This window comes from Condylura cristata, unplaced genomic scaffold, assembly GCF_000260355.1.
Source record: "Condylura cristata isolate star-nosed mole 26May11 unplaced genomic scaffold, ConCri1.0 scaffold00035, whole genome shotgun sequence".
In the NCBI taxonomy this organism is placed as follows: domain Eukaryota; kingdom Metazoa; phylum Chordata; class Mammalia; order Eulipotyphla; family Talpidae; genus Condylura; species Condylura cristata.
The window spans coordinates 3,074,047-3,093,995 of record NW_004567136.1 but is presented as its reverse complement, the minus strand read 5'-3'; the positions used below and the strand labels follow the sequence as shown (position 1 = coordinate 3,093,995).

The window sequence follows — 19,949 nt, the reverse complement described above, 5'->3', positions numbered from 1 at the left end:
ACAATCCTCTGGGCAGAGAGACCCACAGCCCAGAACAGTGGCCTGTGGAATGACACAGCCACACTTTGACTTGCTCCCTTCACTGCTGCGCTTCCCTGGCCCTTATTTCTCTCGCCCGGGATCCCACTCCACAGAGAAGAAATCACATACAAGTCTTTCTTCAGGCTTTGTTCACTAGAGAGCCCTGGCTGAGTCTGCCACATATGAAATCCTTACAAGTAAACCGGGATCCGTAAGATTCAAAACAAACTTGTTCATGGACTCTGTAAACCTGAACTTGTGTCTACTATGTGTCAGAGATTCACACGTCAACTGAAGAAAGAAAAATATAGAAGAGAGTGGACGCTGCTCTTGAGTATCTGGACAGGGGCCTCTGGAGAGCAGAGAGGAGGAAAAATGATTGGTCACCACGGACGTCCAGGCAGAAGACGTGGTGAGGCGCTGTGGAACTCCAGAGGCAGCAGGAAGGGGTGTGCTAACCACTGGCAAGGGTGTGGGGCACTCGAGCTCTCCCAGGCTGCTCCAGGAGCACAGTAAAGCTGTTCTGGAAAGTGGTAGTGTGCTTCCTTTTAAAGTCAAACATACACTCACCCCAAGACCCCCCAGCAACCTGCCTCTCACTAAGGTAATTATCCAAGAGAAAGAAAAAGTTAAGTTCACGCAAAACCATGTATGTCAATGTTCAGAGTAGCTTCACTCAGTCCCCAAAACCTGGAGACATTTCAGACAGAAGTCCATCAGTGGGCAAGTGGACACAGAGCTGGCACCGCGGTACCTTGCAAGACTGTCCGGCAAGAGAAGAAAGAGCCATTGATAGACACAACTTGGCTGAATCTGAGAGGCACTTTGCCATGTGAGAGAAGCTGGTCCCCGAGGGTGTAAACGTCGGACTCCAGGCAGATGACAATCTCCACGCCTTCCATGGAAGACTGTCCATGTGGGTGGCAAAACTATAGTGAAGGAGAAGGGTCAGGGGTGCCAGGACGAAGGCAGGTGACTGAAAGGACAACGCCAAGTGCTTTGGGAGCTGGGCCCATTCCATACTCTGGTTCATTCCATACTCTGGTTGTAGAGGTGGCGACACATTCTATGTATGTGTTATAACTTATACCACCAAGAAAGTCGACTTTTCCCTATGATAATTTAAAAAGTGAAATAAGAGGGGGGAAGGGAATAAGAGGCAAGTGGATGTTAGGTTGTGATTTCTAAATGAAAGAATGGGTGATGTCACATCTGTTTATAGCTGGCACCTATGTCACATGACATCACAGGTGCCTATGTCACATGACATCACAAGAGCCTATGGCACATGACATCACACTGTCTTATGTTATGTATTCAGGGGTCACATGGTGTGTGGCATTGTATGACATCATCTTGTGCTCTATGGTGTCACACTGTGTCCTGTGTCACATGTTACATGATGCACATTCAGCAGTGTGGCATCACCTCGTGTTCATGCCACCATGATGGATCATGCTCAGTTTACAAAGCAGGTCACATCCAAAACATGTTACCAAAGATGAATGATCACATCTCCCTGGCAGAAGCCCTGGGATGACCTTCCATCAATCTTTCCCCATTCGCACTAGGAGAGTGATAGTAGCTGTAAGGAAACTGTATTCCTTTGAAAGTGTATGCTTATCAAACTTTCTTTCCTAGCTAACCTGACTCTCCCATATCACAGTGAATGAGCGAATATACAGATTACATATTGTATTATCCCCCAGATAAAATCCTTTATACACAAACCCTAACTAAAAAACAAAACTTAAAAGCAGAAAAGTAACAAACCTCCCAATACAGATGCAACAAACAGCAAAAAGAGACACAACGGCTTAGTGAAAAGTGTAGATTTCTCAGGCTGACATAAAACATTTTATGGTGGTCAAGATAAGTTCAAATAGTTAAAGTTGTGACTTTAAATTTTAAGAAAATTTAAAGACCATTTAAAGAAAATTTAAAGACCATTTCCAAATCTAACAAAATTGTATGCAAAGTCTTAGTTTTTAAAATGCATGCTGTTCTTTGAAAGCAGAATCTCAGATAAAATTAGAAACAAAATAATCTATGAATACTCAAAAGAATTCTCTAATACAAGGCCACTACCCACATAACACATTTTATTATATTTCTTTAATTAACACTGGTGACCATCAAACATCCTTGGCATGATTAAGGGTTTATGATGTTAAAAATACATTCTGTCTGGAGTGTGATTAAAACTAATTACACTGCAATGATAATTTCTAGATGTAACCCACCAAATACAATTAAAAGTCATGACTTTTTTACCCCTCTCTGGTATTCTTCATTCTTACATCAGGATTCTACCTGAATCAGCTCGCAGGTGTAAATGAAAACACCTGTCAATTCACTAGGATTCTCACCAGAATCTGGGTAAAGCCTTGAAACCTGCTCTTCCAGACTGTGTTATCAACTACAAAGCCTATCAATCAGTGCTAACAAAAAAATTAGACTCACCAAGATCAAGATGAACTCCAGGGAAAAACGAATTGAGAAAGAACATGAAGATAACAAATCCCAAGACTGTCAGGCATTTGGCGAGCAGAACCTTGTCTGATATCCTGTGCTGTGAGAGAAGAAAGTGTGGCTCATTTATTCGGTACAATCTTCTGGTTCCTGCTGTGTGTCCATCAGCCCGCGGACTTGAATCTCTACCCATTTCTCCTTATAATGAAACTATATCACCTTAGACTCAAAAGAAGATAATAAAGTAATGTTTCAAGGACAACTAGGCACACTTGAGAAGACAGCATTCAAAATCTTTACGAAAAAGAAACACAATACATCGTAAATATAGTCCAACCCTTGAGAAGACATCTGACTAAACTGCTTTTCAATATGACACAGAGAGTGTTGAGCTGTTCACAGCCCCGGTGCCGGTGTGAGGTGAGAAGCTAACAAATAACCAGGAAGACAACAGATCGCCTCCAGGCACACACAGGTGCGTGCATTCACAATCTATTTTGCTCAACTTTCCCTCCTAGTTTCAAATCCTCGCTGACAGTGATGCTGAGGGAAGAAGGCCTTGCGGGAGCTCAGGTCTTGCTGAAGGTCCCTACTTTCTGCAGGACCCCCGGGTGGCCTGGAAATCCCCTCTTTGCAAGGGGACATAGGAACTGTCCAAGCCACTCAGGAAACCAGAGGAGGTGCTAGTGGGCACCCTGGAACTACAGGCCACCTCCCTGGGGGCTGAGCCACAGGCTGAGGCGGAGCAGGGCCCCAAAGGCTGCCGTCTTCACAGGTACAAGGCTCTGTGGGGCCAAGGCAGGGAACAGGGCCCCTACAAGGAGGGAAAGATGGGAACAGGGTCACCCTGCCCCCCTAACCGGGCCATGTGTGAACCCCTGCTCCATCGTGTTAACTGACAACTTGTCCTTAAGCCTATTCTGTCGGCCCATCTGTCTCTGTGTCTGCCTAAATTAGGATATGGAGAAATACAGATAGAGGTAAAGGTATAAATATAACTTTGTCTTAGTTTCTCTAGTCACACAGTAAGAGCTGCTGTCACATCCCTTCATGCAGCCATGGCCCCAGCTCATAGGCTGGGGCTGCCCTCGGGAAGCACCTGTCCTCCCTGCCACCAGACAAGGTTCACCCCGACTCACCTTCCCCTTCTTGTGTCCAAAGATGGCTAACTTTGCTACATGAATCTGTGGTGGGGAACCAAGGGCAGCAGGACACGGCACCTCCCTGGTGCAGAGGAAACGCTACAAAGCTGCCCTGCAGCGTGTGAACACAGACATGAATATTTCCAGGCTGACTTCAAGGCTTGGAGACAGAGGGCACAGTGATGTCAAGAGCATTGCAGCATGCGGGCGATATAAACAGAGATGATCCAAAGTGTGTGCTTATTCAGAGCTCTGTCAGGCTTGTTCCTTTGGCCTATTTGAGGGTTAGGGTAAGGACTCTTAGGATAGAGGCTACCCCAGGGGGGTGGCAGGGAGTGAAGTGGGGAGAGGACCCCATGGTTTCTGGCACAATAGTATGAAAGCTTCGGTGGCAAGAGATGTCTGAAAGATGGGCCCCTTTACCTCTGAATTATAAACAGCATCATAAACCAAGTTTACCTCAACTGACAAAAATTTCAAACTCTTCGATACAGTCAGGTACATGGCCCAGCTCTTCGCTTTCCCCTTCCATCTGTCCCCTTCTCATGTACCTGGCTCAGTGCTCTTCCCCAACTCCCGACCACAGCAACAGTCTAGCGATGTGACCAGGGTCCATAGAAGCCTCGGGCCCAGAGAAGCCACACCCACACCCCTCTTTCCTAACCCACACAGTTCAAATGGGGTAGATATTGGGAAGAGGGGACCAAGGAACGCCTTCCTCACCAGAAACCCAAAGCCGAGGACAAATGCTCCTGTCGTAATTAGAAGGTGGACATTCAACCTCTCCCTAAGAAAGAAACTTCACAGATTAGACATTTCAAGTAGAGTCCTGCAGGTCTGGAGGAGAGAGTACTCTCTCACCTGGAAGGGGTCATGATGTGTCACCAGGTGGGCTAAGAAAGTTGGCAAAGGCAGAAAAATGAGCAAAAAAACCCAACATGGGTTCCCAGAAGTCAGAGGTGACAGCTGTACAAAACACACACGCGCGTGCACACACACACACACACACCCATGGGCGCGCCTCTGCCATCTCAGTCTCCACATCCTCATCTGCACAATGGAACTGCGGGCCCCCTCAGGGCCAGGAGTGCCCCTCCCTGTGGCCACATTAACCACAGATAACATCACCCTGTGTTCAGGGAAGAGCCCAAATTTAACTCTGATTTCTGAGCCAAATACACCTACCAACCACGTCTGGAAAATTATTTTCCTCATAACTCCTGGAAATAATTTATGCCTTGTGCACAATTACAGGAACAAAATGAAAAAAGACTTCCAGTCATAACTTGACATGCAATAAGAAAAGGAATCTATCTCTTCCAGAGGAGAGCGAAAGTACCTTTTTCTGTAGCTCCTGGATATTGGTCTCCCAATTTTTATCTTCCTGAGAGATTTGTCTAAAAGAGAAAGGAGGAAGACAAGTGATTTTTCTGCACAGCATGACCATGAGTGCCATCGGCAGGGGGCTCAGCCAGGGCCCAGGCCCAGGCCTGTCGACCAGCCACTCCACGATGCCATCACCGACAAACAGGCCCAGCAGTGGACAGTCACACCCGACTTCTCCAAGGGGACGATGGGATGACGGGAGCTTGTGAAGTGTGTGTGAGGATAGGTATGTGTGAGCAGGGGCAGGGAACCTGGAACAGTGAGGGAGGTTCTCCTCCCATCGGGATGTGGACGAGTCCCCCCACTATCAGACCAGGCCAGTGGACAGACGCACTGGACGTTGCCCGCTCTGAGCGCTGTTTCCCACAAACCGCAGCATGCTCACTGCCCCAGCGTTCGCAGGACTCCCCTGCCTGCCTTGCTGGGTCCTCATCCCTGCCCAGTTTTCAGCTCTGTCACACCCCGAGGGATGGACAAGACTTTCCCGTCAGCACTACTGGAGTGCAGACAGTCAGGGGGCACCCCACATCCTCCCTCACTGTCCCCCTACACGTCACCACTGTGATTAACACAAAGGCCAGGAAGGGGCTGAGTAGGACTCTTAGACTGAAGATCAATTCCTGGGAGAACAGTCTGCAGTTGTTCCTATTAATGCCTTCTGCTCTTTATTACAGAATATATTTGAATATGCTGTAGCATATTTTTGTAATTTTGCTTCTTCACTGCGGCACCATATAGACGATTATTTTGCTTCTTTGTCCTACTGTTTCAGCAGCAAGTGTTCTGTGTGGAGCTGGGGAGTATGAGCTCACTCTCCAAGCTAGTGACGCAGGGCTAGTCACTCCCCCTCTGAGAAGTCTCGGTTTTCTCAGCCTGGAAATGGGGCCAACAACCACAGACTCCACAGAGCTCACTGAAGACTAAAGAAGATTATGTGCGATGCAGCCTCCACTCCGTGTCTGGCACATGAAAGTTCCCTCAGACTGTGCGGCTGGCGAGGCTGTTTTGCAACACCATGGGGTATTCTGAAGAGCAATCACTTCACTTCACTTGCTCTGTAATTTGTGTGATGTCTGGACAGCACTGGGGTGGAGGCAACCGGCTACTGATGCGAGCACTCTCTGAGCCACGGAGCTGCCACCTCACGTGACCTGCCCAGGGCCGGGCTGGGTACCTGTGGAAGGTGAGCAGCCGGCGGGCCAGCAGCCGCTCCAGTGCCAGCACTTTCCCCAGGAGCAGGCTCCGCACCGCCGTCTCCTCACGACTGGCCGGGCTGATGCGTTGAGCTGTCAAGCGCCAGACATAGATTTCGTGCTTCAGTTCTGCAGGAAAGGAAAGTTCCGGCTTGAGTGTCCTATCACTTCAGGTGTCATTGTGATAAAGACAAAACTGACTTTAAAAAATTGCCATGGAACACAAATTCAACTCCTTGGGTGAAAAACAAAATCCTCTACTGAGCAGACACAGTTAAGCTAGCACCCAGCATCTTCCCCTCCCAGGAAATTTCTTCTCACAACCAGTAATTCAGGTTCTGCTATTGCTGAAAGTCCAGACGCTGCTCAATTTTGGGGCAATTTCAGAAACAGATCTAATTCTGTACCAGAACATTGGAAATACAAGTAGGTGATGTCCCGGGCTCCCCAGTGGAGCATTTTTGTAAGAACAGGAGGTAGAGAAAGCCTCCCGACCAGGTCCCCAAGCTTTTGTCTGCAGAAGGACAAATGAGAGAGATGTAGACAACCTTATAAAATCTGAAGTGAACAGCAAATATTTTAACTTTTTTAATAGAGGCAAATATTCAACCACCAGTAGATTCAGACAGCTTCTGGTACAGAAGAGGAAAATAATTGCTCAGTTTACTGGCCCCTAAAGTGCTAAAATATTTCATGAAAGTTTACATTTAACCTCTATTTTACCATTAACGATACTACAAAAGTTTCTTAAAATACCCATCAAAGACTATAAGAAAGGATAGTTATCATGAAGGCCCTATTACGTGAAACTCACCACATACCACGATTCATTCAAGATGACATTAAAAGACCAAACCTGTCAAGTTAGTTCGGGGGGGGGGGGTGGTATGAATGACAATTACCCAAAGACCTAAGAGGTAGCAACCAAGGTCTGCCCAAAGGCTGCACACCTTTCCCAGGTACCCAGCCCCCCTCTTCCGTATTTAAATGCTGACCACCTAGTATGTGAGCTCAGCAGAGACACGGACAGTAAATAGGTCAGGTCCCTGTGATTTATACAGAAATGGGATTTGGTTATTTTATTAAAGATAAAATCAATCAAAGTCATGTCCAACACAAGATGAGAGGACCAGCATAGGTGAGAAAGGTAATCGCACAATCAACGAGTTCGGGGAGAGTTCCCTGTTCTCGAAATCTGAGAGTGATACGCACCTTCTTCCACCGAGCTTGTCACACAGACGCGCTGTTACCACAGCAATCTGAGCATGTCCATGTGCTGGGCCTGCTGAGGAGAGGCTGGCTCTACCCCAAGTCACCTGTTGCTTCTAATCTAGCCTAACCAGTAATGGTCTCTAAAACTGAACCTCTAGTAGAAGTACTAAACACTTTAAGGAATGCAAAGTCCTAAGATGGCTACGCCCTCTTCCTGTTCCTGCCTTCTCACCAATATTCTCACAACTCAATATTCTCGTGGCATATTATCCCTCATGCTGGACGACACTGCCATTGTGACCACATGTCCTCTCAACATCGAAGAACACTGACACTGCAGTGTGTGTATCAGGTTATCTGCATCAGGTTATCTACAACCATTTCTGATACCGTGAACCATATACAGTGGCCATGACTTCCACATTCAAGCACCTTTCACTCTACAGAAATCTAACAGAGCCTAACTCATGCATTTGAACCCCCTGTAAAGACACTATGAACATACCAGATGAGCTGCATCCTGACAATTTACCCTCCCCTGATGTTGTACATGTGGTAAATCCCCTGCCTTTCTGTAACAACTTTACATGGAGAAAAAATGAGATCATAGTAGTAAAAGTCTGAAGTTAAATCTGAGGTGGTAGGTGCTTCTACTCACCAACAATCTCACTGGGTTCCTTGTTGTAAAGCTTTTTGTTCCAGTAAAGGAGTCTGAGGAGCGGAAAGGAGAACAGGAGAACAAAGCAAATCCCCACGAACATGTGTGCTGTGAATCCCGCGAAGTCCAGGCCCTGGAAACAGGACAGGGAAGTGAGTGGACACACAGGTACTGTCCCTCTGTTAGGTGTGGGGGTGTTAGTTACAGGGTGTGGAGCTCAGCACAACACTCAGAGAAGAACAGGCACTCTTCACCACAATTCTGGAAGTATTGAAAGTTTGTTTCTTTCATATTGAAAAACCAGTTCTTGCCTACATGAAAAGTCACCTTAGAAAGAAATAAAATAGACCATCACAGCTAACACCTCACCACTGACTGACATGTTCCTCAGGATGAAAAAAGACTGAGGGAATAAAACATAAAACTATGTGGCAGTAGTCACTCATTTCAAGGTAAATTGGGATTTTTAAATATCTGATTTTCAGTTCCTGCCATGGATTTGAAAGAGCCTCTTCACAACTGGTGAGTGTAGTCCTCCTGAAGGGCCTGCTCCCTCCCAGGTATGAGGCTGCCCAGAGCATCGCCACCAGCCCAAGCCCCAGGCTGGAGCCGTGACTTCCTCCTCAATTTTTTTTTTTTTTTTTTTTTTTGTCTGTGGGGATATTTGTCAAGATCAGCTTCTGAGCACATCATTGTTTTTGAAAAAAAAAAATCCCTTCTACCATTAGTCCCTCTTCCACTAACTCTATGCTTGTATCTTGAAGGTAAATGAGCCAGCACCTGCCCGCCCCTCACGTGAGCTCCCAGCACAACTGATGAGGCCTTTCCTCAAGGAGCTGACTGTGAGGACCTTATCCTTGTCACTGATAAGGATGCCAGGCCTTTTCAGTAGTGTCCATGGAACCAGGGCCACAAAGGGGATCAGAATTCCAATAAGTATGGATGGGGCAGGGGCAAGAAGGATCACAGGGTGAGGCTTGCCAATGTCTAATAACCTACAATTCTTAATCTCCTGCAGTTATCTGCACCTGCAGTGGCTGCCCTTGGGAATGGCATTATGGGCAACACGGATGAGCTCATTCAGATGTAAATAACGGGAACCCAGCAGAGAGCTGGGGCTCTGGTATGTTTTTAATGACTGTCGGAGTATGCATCACTTTTCTGCTGTATCTTCAAGGAGGATATTACCTTGGTCTCTGGGATTACCTATGGACTCATGTTCCAAACACGAGGGGTCAAAAAACTCTTAATTTCTACTAACGTCAGAAACCAAACAGAATTTTGAGTCAAGAAAAATAATCTAAAATGCAATGATAATTCAATTGACTTTATAGCAATTCAGTCATAAAATATTATTCATGTTTTCGGAAGACCTATGAAGGCAGAGATGCATTCTGGGATGCTCTGAACATTATATCAAGTTGTGCCACAAAAAATGATGGCACAATTAAAGAAGATAAGTGAGTAGTCTAAAGAAAGAGAATAGCAAAGATGCAGGGGATACCGCCACAGGAAATAACAGTGTTGAGTGCAAGGATCTGGTTGCTATTAGAGTTCTAATGGGTGTATTTATAAAGTAAGAACAATGCAGGAATGAATAATCCAAACTGATAATTTTAAGAAACAATACAGGCAGATGCAATGTACAGTGGAATGCAAATGTTTTCACTAAGCTTATTAGGCACGCGTATCTGGGACGCCCTGCTGCTTTTACATGCCTCTATAATTTCCTAGATTCCTCTGCGTAATGTTCTTGTAACAAAACCACCCACGATGACACTGACATCAATACAGCGCCTAAACGCAGCCCTCTTGTGCACGGTGCTGGTTCTCCTGATCCCCTCTAAGTCTTGTGATATCATGTTTTGCTTTGGAGTCTACTCAGACATTCTCGTCTTAATTTCCCACAATGTCCTCATTTGATAGCGTAAGTGGTCAAATCTGAGGCTTGTAAAACAAGGGGAAAAGGACCCCCTGGAATCAAATTAGAACATTCACAGCCTCCCAAGCTACATGTGTTTGAGAGGAGTCAGAATGAAGTTCTCCTGGTTCACTAATACACTTTCTGGGTACAAGGCTACCTCTGACAAGTTAAAAGTCTATTGGGTTGTTTATTGCTGCTTTATTTACAGTTGGGAAGACATGGAAACAACCCAAATGCCCAAAAGTAGATGACTGGATGAAAAAGATGTGGTATGTTTACAAAAGGGAATATTACTCAGAAACAAACAAACAAAAAACACATGTGTTTTGCAGCAACATGGATGGAGCTGGAAAAGATCATGCATAGTGAAATAAGCCAGAAAAAAAAGGAAAAATACCAGATGGCTCACTCATAGCAGGAGTATAATGGATCAGGTGAGAAAATAATAATAATAATGCACAACTATATACCAGAGACATATTTCGGGAGTGGAGTGGGGAATGGGATCAAAAACGGGGGGTAGGGAGGGAAGTGCACTGGACTATGGTGATGACACGGTGATTTGGTGATGGGAAGCCCACGGGGATTGCCACTGAGATGGAAAAAGGCACAACATGGTGTAAAAATAAACTATTATATTATAAAAAAAAAATAAGTCTATTGGGTTGTGTATGGGGATGAGGGGAAGACATGTTCAAGCTAAAATCATTTATTGAATTATTCTGAGTGAAAACCATAAAGAACCCTAGAAATATGACTTCAGAATTGAGGCTACTAGAGGGGGTTGGTGGGTGGAGAACGAAGGGGGGAGCCCTTTGATCTACATGAAAGACTATGGGTACTGCCATGTGGGTGTGATACATACAGCTGAAGAGGTGTGAACCTACTCCCCTGAATCTATAGTGTTGTAAACCTGGGCTACCTCAATAAAAAATAAATACAAATTTTTTTTTTTGAAGCTCAATTTCTAGGAAGTATTTAGCTGAAGCTATTGGATATTTTGGTAAAATATTACAGCTCAAGAAAGGCGCAGATCCCGGCACTGCAGTATAAGTGTGCAGACACACGGGAGGAGGCCAGAGTGGGACACGCTGCTGTTGAGGGGTCCTTCCAAGTATGTGGAGGTGAAGTCATGGCACATGGGGACCCGAGGGAGGTAAGACACTCCGCAGTTATATTCCAGTACGCAGAAAACAAAGTATTCCATGGCGCGCATGCCCTGTTAGAGAATGCTAGCCAAGAGGTAAAACAGGGCAGGGCAAACCACAAGGCCCACAGATATTGAAGAGAACTGCAAAACCAAGAATCAGCAGTGGAGAGTAAGAGGAAATGACCCGAATGGTGTAGTGAGAACCAGAGGAAAGCATATAGCATGATCCAAGTCGTCAAGTAATGGACTGGACAAGAACAGTGGTGGAGGACCAGATGAAGGATGTCCCAGCAGCTGAAGGGTGTCCAGTGCACACAGGGCAGCAGGTATGACAGGAAAGCCCAGGAAATGTCCCAGGATGCACAGCTCGGGGGCATGATGGGAAAGTCTGGGAAATGCCCCAGCATGCACAGCATGGTGGGAAGAACCTCCTTATGTGCAGGACTGAGGCAGGCTGGGAATGCCTTCCTCTGTCTCGTGAGGGGCCATTGACAAGCACTGGGACACAGAGAGACTTTACAAAGCTTAAAGATAAACAGAACATTATGTTACTCACAGATGAGTCTCCCTAGGACAGAGGTAAAGGAGCAAATGCAATCAGGAAAAGACAACCACGTAGCCCCTGGGCCTTTGTGAGATGAGTCATGTAAGAGCCTGGAGCTCAACCCCGAGGCGGGTGAGTGGGGGGGTGAGTGGTTCCCACATGGTGCACCCTAAATGTCTTCCCTACCTGCCTCTCAGTACTAGACATTCTGCCAACAGAGAGCCATCCCAAGAGGCCTGCGAGGAGTGTGCCCAGTGTGGAACAACTGTCCTTACAACCTCCTGTAACATCTGCCTGATCCTCAGAATGGGGAGGAGTTTTCACATGTGACTCCTTTACAGTTCCAAAGCCTAGTGCTTGTTTATTTTTAATGCCTCGGAATTACATCGTGATTATTAATTTATTCCTGTACATTCCAAGTTAATTTCCAAATAAATTTTTATGTTATAATCTTTGTTCTTCCTATGTGAGTTCATTGATGAGCCACCACCCATGACCCAGAATAAACATGCCCATCCCATGTTGCCATTATGGGCCTGTGCAGTCAGCACCAATGATGACCCTTATAAATTCATCTCCACTCACAACACTAGCCTTGGAACTAGGGGTTCATTTGTCTCTCCACAGATGCCTGTTAGACAAATGAGGGGTAGGTCTTTGTTTAGAGCTGTAGTGTCATTGCTTATTTTTTGTCTTGTTGTCCTGTCCACTGTGGAGAGTGGCATATTGAAGTCTCCTACTGTGTATGTATTTTCTCTAATACACGTTTTCATAGATGACAATAGTTCCCTGATATATGTTGGTGCTCCTTCATTTGGTGCATATGTGTTGATGAGTGTTATGTCTTCTTGTTGTATTGTTCCCTTAATCATAATATAGTGGCCACCTGTGTCTCTTTTAATCTTTTTTAGTTTGAAGTCTATTTTATCTGATATAAGTATAGCTGTTCCTGCCTTCTCTTTTGGTCCATTTGCTTGTAGGAGTGTTTTCCATCCTTTTACTTTCAATCTATTTTTATCTCTTGTAGTTAGATATGTTTCCTGGAGACAGCAGAAGGTTGGGTTCTGTTTTTACTAAGCAGGCCAATTACAAGCAGTGAAATTGAAGCAGTAATTAAACCCTCCCCAAGAATAAAAGCCCAAGACCAGATGGAGTTACAAATGAATTTTACCAAACATTCAGAAATGAACTAGTGCCTAAGCTGCACAAACTCATTCAAAAAATTGAGAAAGAAGGAAAACTACCAAACACTTTCTGTGAAGCCAACATCACACTAATACCAAAACCTAACAAAGACAACACAAAAAAGAAAACTTCAGACAAATCTCCCTAATAAAAATGATGCAAAAATCCTCAATAAAATCTTAGCCAACAGAATCCAACAATGCATTAAAAGAATAATACACCATGACCAAGTGAGTTTTATCCCAAGGGCACAAGGATGGTTCAACATATGAAAATCAATTAATGTAATCCATCACATTAACTGGCAGAAAAATAAAAACCATATAATTATATCAATAGATGCAGAGAAGGCATTTGACAGAGTTCAACATCCATTTATGTTTAAGCCCCTCAAAATCCTCGGTATAGAAGGAACATACCTCAACATAATAAAGTCATATATGATAAACCCACAGCCAATATTGTCCTCAACAGAGAAAAGCTGAAAGCTTTTCCTGCATGGTACTGAAAAAAGAATAGACATACAGACCAGTGGGTTCGAATAGAAAACTCAGATATAAACCCACAGATTTATGGACAGCTAATCTTTGAAAAAGGAGCAAATTATATGCAACGGAACAAAGAAAGTTTGTTCAACAAATAGTGCTGGGAAAACTGGGCTGCTATGTGCAAAAAAAAGTGAAGCTAGATCACTATCTTCCACCATGCACAAAGATCAACTCGAAGTGGATTAAAGAACTAGACATAAGGCCCGAAACCATAAAATATCTGGAAGAAAAAGATGGGCAAAACACTACATGACATACACCTCAGTAACTTCTTTAAAGATACAACACTCAAAGCAAGGATTGTAAAGGAAAGGACTACCTCAAATAGCTCCTGTATACCAAAAGAGACACTGCACAAAACAAAAAGACTCCCCACTGATTGGGAGAAATTTTTTTGCCCACAATACTAATGATAAAGGGCTGATCAGAAAGATATACAAAGAACTGATGAAACTCAACAAAAATAAAGTGACAATCCCATGAAGAAATGGGCAGAAGACACTTCTCCAAAGAGAAAATACAGACTGCCACCAGGCATATGAAAAAATTTTCAACATCACTTATAATAAGGGAGATGCAAATTAAAACCACAATGAGCTATCATCTCACACCAGTGAGAAAGGCACATTAAAACAACTATAAACAACAATGTTGGCAAGGACGTGGAGGAAAAGGAACTCTCCTACACTGCTGGTGGGATGCAAACTAGTACAACCACTATGGAATGCTGTTTGGAGGTTTCTCAGACTGCGAAAAATAGAGCTTCCATATGACCCAGGAATCCCACTTCTAGGTATCTACCCAAAGGACACAAAAACATTAATTCAAAAGGACACCTGCACCCCCATGTTTATTGCTACTCTAATTACAATAGGGAAGATATGGAATCAACCCAAATGTCAAAAAATAGATGATTGGATTGAAAAGATGTGGTATATATATACAATAGGATAGTACTCAGCAATCAAAAAAGATAAATTCATGCCTTTTGCAGCAACATGGATGGAGCTGGAAGGGATCATGTTTGGTGAAAACCAGAATGAAAAAGATAAATACTGGATGATTTCACTCATATCAGGGGCATAAGGGATCAGGAAAAAAAAAAGCAATTGTAATAACAAAAAACAATGAACAACTATAAGCCAGAAATAATTTACAGGGGTGGAGAGAGAAATGGGATCAATACTAGGGCAGGAAGAACACATGGGACTATGGTGATGTCACAGGGGCGAAGTGGTGGTGGGAAGCCCACGGGGATTACAACTGAGATGAAAAAATGCACAAAATGAAGAATAATATAAAAAAATAAAAATAATGTTAAAGTAATTAATTAAAATCTCTGTTACCCACAGAAGGATGTTCATTAGCTGCTTTTCTGCCATTTCACTGGAAATATGAAGGGCAATCATTAAGTCAAGGGCAGGAATGCCACCTTCACTCAGTAAAACAAGGACAGCCCTAAGGTCTAGACCCCAGAAGTCATCACTTTGGCTCAAAGCTATGAGAGGAGCCTAGGCCAAGCTTTAGTGCACCCAGAAGAGGTGGTCACCTCCCTGGCCCTCTCGGTAGTTTCGCGAAACCTGACCTTTCTCCTGCGCTATCAGTGTTAAACTAACTTCCCCAACAGCGTACTAGCATAGACTAGGATCACTAATCATTCCTTCAATGTCCATAAGCTCTGTAATTACCTTCATTTTGGACACATCTTTTTTTTTAGATTTATTTATTTGTTCATACAGAACTGGGTGCAGGCCAGAGGCTCAGGGGTGGCGAGAGGCTTCACCAGAGACAGAGTGGGGAGCAGAACAGGCAGATCTACGAAGTACACTGCTGAGGGGAGCAGCGGGCAGGCCAGGAGAGGTCTGCCACGCCATGTGGTCACCTCCAGGGCAGGCGGGATTCGAATTCATGCAGAAGTGGCTTTAGATTCTCAGTGCTGTGCTTTAACCCGCTGCACCACCAGGGAAGGCCATTTTGGACGCATCTTTTAAAAATTCTTAATTTCATCAGTCCATCACAGTTGGTGGGCAAGTGAGAAGGCACAGATCATTTTATTCCTAATATTAGTTGGAAAAAACATTAGGTCCTACTACTATACTGTGATTAGAAAGATCCTGGTACGCAATCATATTTTTAAAAGTGTCGTTACATAATAATGAAAATAAAGCAAACCATTTAGCTCTCTATTGCAGGAGTTAGTCTTCTATCCCCACTCACGAAATGACCAATAGCACTTAAGACAAAGAGTTGACGTTAAGGAACCTGGATTTATAGTAACAGTGGTAGAACTAGAAGGCAAGGAAATGGAGGCCTTTAGCCAGGGCACCCGCACTGTTAACACTGGTACATACCATCTTCCTCAGCTCCTGGTTGGACACGATGATAACATTGGGTGGGTCCCCGATGGCGGTGGCTGCACCTCCAATGTTTGTGAAGATCACTTCTGCAATCAGGACTTGTCTTGGATCAAGGTTAAGCACCTCACATAATCTGCCACAAAGAAGGGAAAATGAAAGCGGTCCCTCTATTCACACTGTGCCAGCCAGAGGCAGCCCAAATATTTCTAAAGCCCTTGCTTGCAAGGAGGAAGGCGCGCGCGCGCACACACACACACACACACACACACACACACCTGTGAGAGGCAATACTAGGTGAACAGCCCCGCTTCAGAAGCACAGAGCCAGGTGGCTCTCAGAACTGCATTTCTCTGAGTGTAAACCCACCACCCTTCTGAACCAGCAGTGTAAAATATACCCCCACGTGGCCCTGGCATGTCTAGAGGGGGCACAGTCCCCTGTGTGCTGGTGCCCAGTAGCAGGAACAGCTGGGCACAGGTGAGTGTGCACCAGCTGGCAGACCCTGTCAAATCAGGGCTGGGGCCAGAGCAGAAGGCTCCCAGCACCTAGAGACTCCCACAGAGCCTGCCAGTCTGGCTCTGGCCCAGTTCTGTTTCTCTGATACAGAGGCCCTAAGCTCTCCCTTATTCCCTTCCTTGGGGCTGCTGCCTATAGACTTCTCTCAAGAAGGAGCAGATGCTGTGTTTCTCCACCCTAACTGCATCTAGGCTGGTCTGGGAACCTTTGAAAAATGCCACTGCAGAGCCTGCAACAGCCCAGCCCTGGGCAGGCCTGGGCAGCTGCATTCTAAGCTTTCGAAGAGAGCCTGCAAGTGAGAAATACGGCCCGGAAGGAAGTCTCAGAGTACATCATGGTGTCCCTGCTGGCCCAGCCACCTGCCCCATCAGCCCAAGGGAGCGCTCACACCCACACAGGGTAGGACAGCTAAGTGGGTCCCAAGGTGGGGTGATGGTGCAGGGGAACACTTTGCCTCTCCCCAACAGCTGTGTCTTCTGGCTCCTGCGGGCATTTTTCTCCCATCCAAGTAGTAACCAAGCCCGACCCTGCTTAGCTTCCGAGATCAGACGAGATCAGGCGCTTTCAGGGTGGTATGGCCGTAGACTCCCGCAGGCATTTGCACAGCCACTGCTGCAGCTGCCACTGCCACAGCCACAGTCACAGTCCCAGCTGGAGCGGTGGCTGAGCAGGCACACAAGCGGGTGGGAGCTGCAGACAAGGCCCAGCAACCAGAAAGCTGACCACAACCTGGCCTGACACCCACACGGGGTCGCTCTGTGTACCTGATGGTAACAGGAGTGAAGAGGAGCGAGGTGGTGACGTTGTCCAGGAAGGCGGAGAGGACAGCGGCGAAGAGACACAGCATGGTAATCATGGCCCACACTCTCCCGCGGGACAGGCGGTAGGCCTGGGCATGGCGGGAAGAACAAGCCTGGTCAATGGGTGCAACCAGAGGAGACACGCAACTCTCCATGAGGGGTCCAAATAAACAGCAGGTGGATTAAAAGTGACACGGAGGGATGCTGAAGTCAGCTGAGATGAGGGTGGGCAGTGTCTGGCCCTTCTGAACCAGCTGGGCTTCCTGGGCTTCTCCTCCTGGGAGCCCCGTGGTGTTCACTTGTCACAGCTGATGCCCACGCCCCCTTGGCATCTTCCAGGATTTGCCATTTGCTCCTGGTCAGGCAGGGTGAGCTGCCGCGCTAGACCCACAGACCTTATGCCTGATCCCCTCTGGGGATCTGAGGGATGAATTTAGTACCAAATTCTTGGGAGGGAGAGACCAGACTGCACCCTGGCTTTGCAAGATGGCACGCAGAGAGCGGGCATCATGGCACACCTGGAGCAGGAATCGCAGCACGGTCTATCGTTCCAAGTTTGTAAAGGGATTTGTTGGCTAGGTGATTTTTTAAAGAGTTTTTCAGTTCTCAAGAACAAGAAAATCCAGCACAACACTAGTTTCGCACTCATGGGGTTTGTCAGGATCGCCTCACACCAACCCGAGTGGCAGGACTATTACAAACCACTGGTGACAAAGATGCATGTTTACATGCTCACTGTTCAGAAAGTAATCATTGAAACTATTTGACCAAAAAGCAAATTAATCAGAAACTGATGAGTTGAGAAATTTAGTTACTCTAAAATATAAAGCTTTTTAAATTCTGTTTTATTTATGCATGCAAGAACTGGGGTGTAGTTAGAGGTGTGGGGAGCAGGGGGTGAGAAGATTCACCAGAGACAGAGTAGGGAGCAGAACAGGCAGACTGACTGAAATACACTTCTGAGGGGAGCAGTGGGGAAACAGGAGAGGTCTGCTGCGCCTGTGGGCCAGCTCCCTGGACCAGTATCCAGCTCAGGCTACGGTGACTGCCCATCGCTTCATCGTACTGAGATGTAACCCCTTGCACCACCGGAGAGTCTTTGATGTGGGACTCTCAAACTGCCAACTGAAGTAATGTCACCCAAACCTTCAACCTGACCATAGTGCTCTGGGATCTCCGTCTTCGGCTGTTTTGTGAGAAGCTGACAGAATTGCTCAGTCCCCTCACTCAGCGCGGCAACTTGCCCATTCTTGCAGACGTCGTTTTGTAAAAGAGGATGGAATTTTTAAGTATCTGCTTTAAATGGTAGGTCCTCCACTACCGCTTATATTTCCCACTAAGTATGCAATGGTAGAAAAATAAAGCAATACAGCAATTCAGTAAACATTAACTACTGTATAAAAGTATATCCAGCCTACCTTTACAGCACAATACTCAAAAAATCCTGTTTCTGAAAATATGGCCACTAAGATCATCTGCGGGGGAAAGAGAGAAAAGAGAATCTTAGCAGGTCGCCATCTTGAAACTAGGTCAGAGGGGTTCAGCGACAACTGACTCAGCCTGTGTGGAAGCTGCCATCACTCAGCTGCCGCTCCCGCTCCCCCACACCCTCCTCACTCAGCCCCCTGAGGTCGGCCTCTCATCTGGGTCCGTGTCTCTGGTTTTATCCCGGGGTTTGTCCCCAAGACACTTTATTATTCATTCCAATCTTTACCAGAAACACCAAGTGCTGTTATTACTCTCTTTTTTTTATCAGTCAAGAAACGCGTGCCTTGTCCTCAGTCACAATGGCCCAGAATGTGGCCTTCTGCACCAAAATTTCCACACCAGCAACGACTCACCTTTTGAGGATTCTTAAACTGAGTTAAATTTTGTTCCCTAAAATAATCAGTTTTGTTTGTTTGTTTTTTGCCAATTTAAGACATGAAAATAAGAGCAGGGACAGTGAAGTGATACCGCTTTGTGCTCTACATGGGTCCGGAATGCACATTCCTGGGCTTCCCTTCCAGTAATGACCCTGGGTGGTGCAAACATGGTGACAAGAATCCCCTCTTGATTCTAAATCAAGTCAGTCAGACATTTCAACCAGACTGAACTTTCTGGAAGATCCTCTATTGCACTTCCTAAGTAGGCATTGTGCTGTAGGAACTTGGAGTGAGCAGATTCAGGTTCAAATACTGGTTCTGATTTAAGAGTAGTTTGACGTTGAGCAAAAAAATAAAAATCTTTTCTTTTATTGTAATTTTAAAACTGTAGTTCAGTTCTCTGACCTCATCTCTGAATATTTTGTTTCTTAGAAGGTGGTTGTGAAAATTCAATAAAATTAATTAAACTAATTAATTAAACTCAAGTCCTTGGGAAATATTAGGCCTAATATTGTCTTTCAATAAAACAAGAATGGCTAAAGCTCAGTTCTGACTCAGTTACAAATAGCCACCTTGTGTAGAGTGACCATCGGGTCCACCCGAAGTGATGCTGTCTGTGGGCTGTGGGGAACATAAGTGGGTGGTCCCAGGGGGCCTTCCCTCACCAGGGAAGATGTTCCACATTTGCTGCCAGACCACCAAAGACAAATGGAACTCAGGAATTGGGGTGAGTGAACCCCATGAGCAATTGTTTCTCATGAAATAAGGCAGAAAAGGCAGGAGCCTGATACATAGACTCTCTCTGTTCCCTGAAAAGTTCTAGAATCATAAAACCTTTACTGATTTCAAATGAGAAAAAAAATTAATCCATCTATGATGGGCTGAATTATGAGCCCCCCCAAATTATTTTGTTGATGTTCTAATCTCCCCCTCAGTATCTCAGACTATGACTGTATTGAGGATTTAATTAGGATGG

The 19,949-nt window shown here is 45.5% G+C and overlaps 1 protein-coding gene across 1 annotated transcript in view; it reads right to left on the bottom strand.

The window, feature by feature from the left end:
• OCA2 (oculocutaneous albinism II) overlaps positions 1 to 19,949 on the bottom strand; it is a 133,579-nt gene that overhangs the window by 79,879 nt on the left and 33,751 nt on the right. The window contains exons 11-17 of the mRNA XM_004692949.2: positions 18,527 to 18,583; positions 17,073 to 17,197; positions 15,787 to 15,925; positions 8,085 to 8,217; positions 6,196 to 6,343; positions 4,975 to 5,032; positions 2,485 to 2,593 (exon numbers count right to left, since the gene is read on the bottom strand). Coding sequence (XP_004693006.2) covers positions 2,485 to 2,593; positions 4,975 to 5,032; positions 6,196 to 6,343; positions 8,085 to 8,217; positions 15,787 to 15,925; positions 17,073 to 17,197; positions 18,527 to 18,583 — 769 coding nt within the window. The remainder of the gene's footprint in view (positions 1 to 2,484; positions 2,594 to 4,974; positions 5,033 to 6,195; positions 6,344 to 8,084; positions 8,218 to 15,786; positions 15,926 to 17,072; positions 17,198 to 18,526; positions 18,584 to 19,949) is intronic.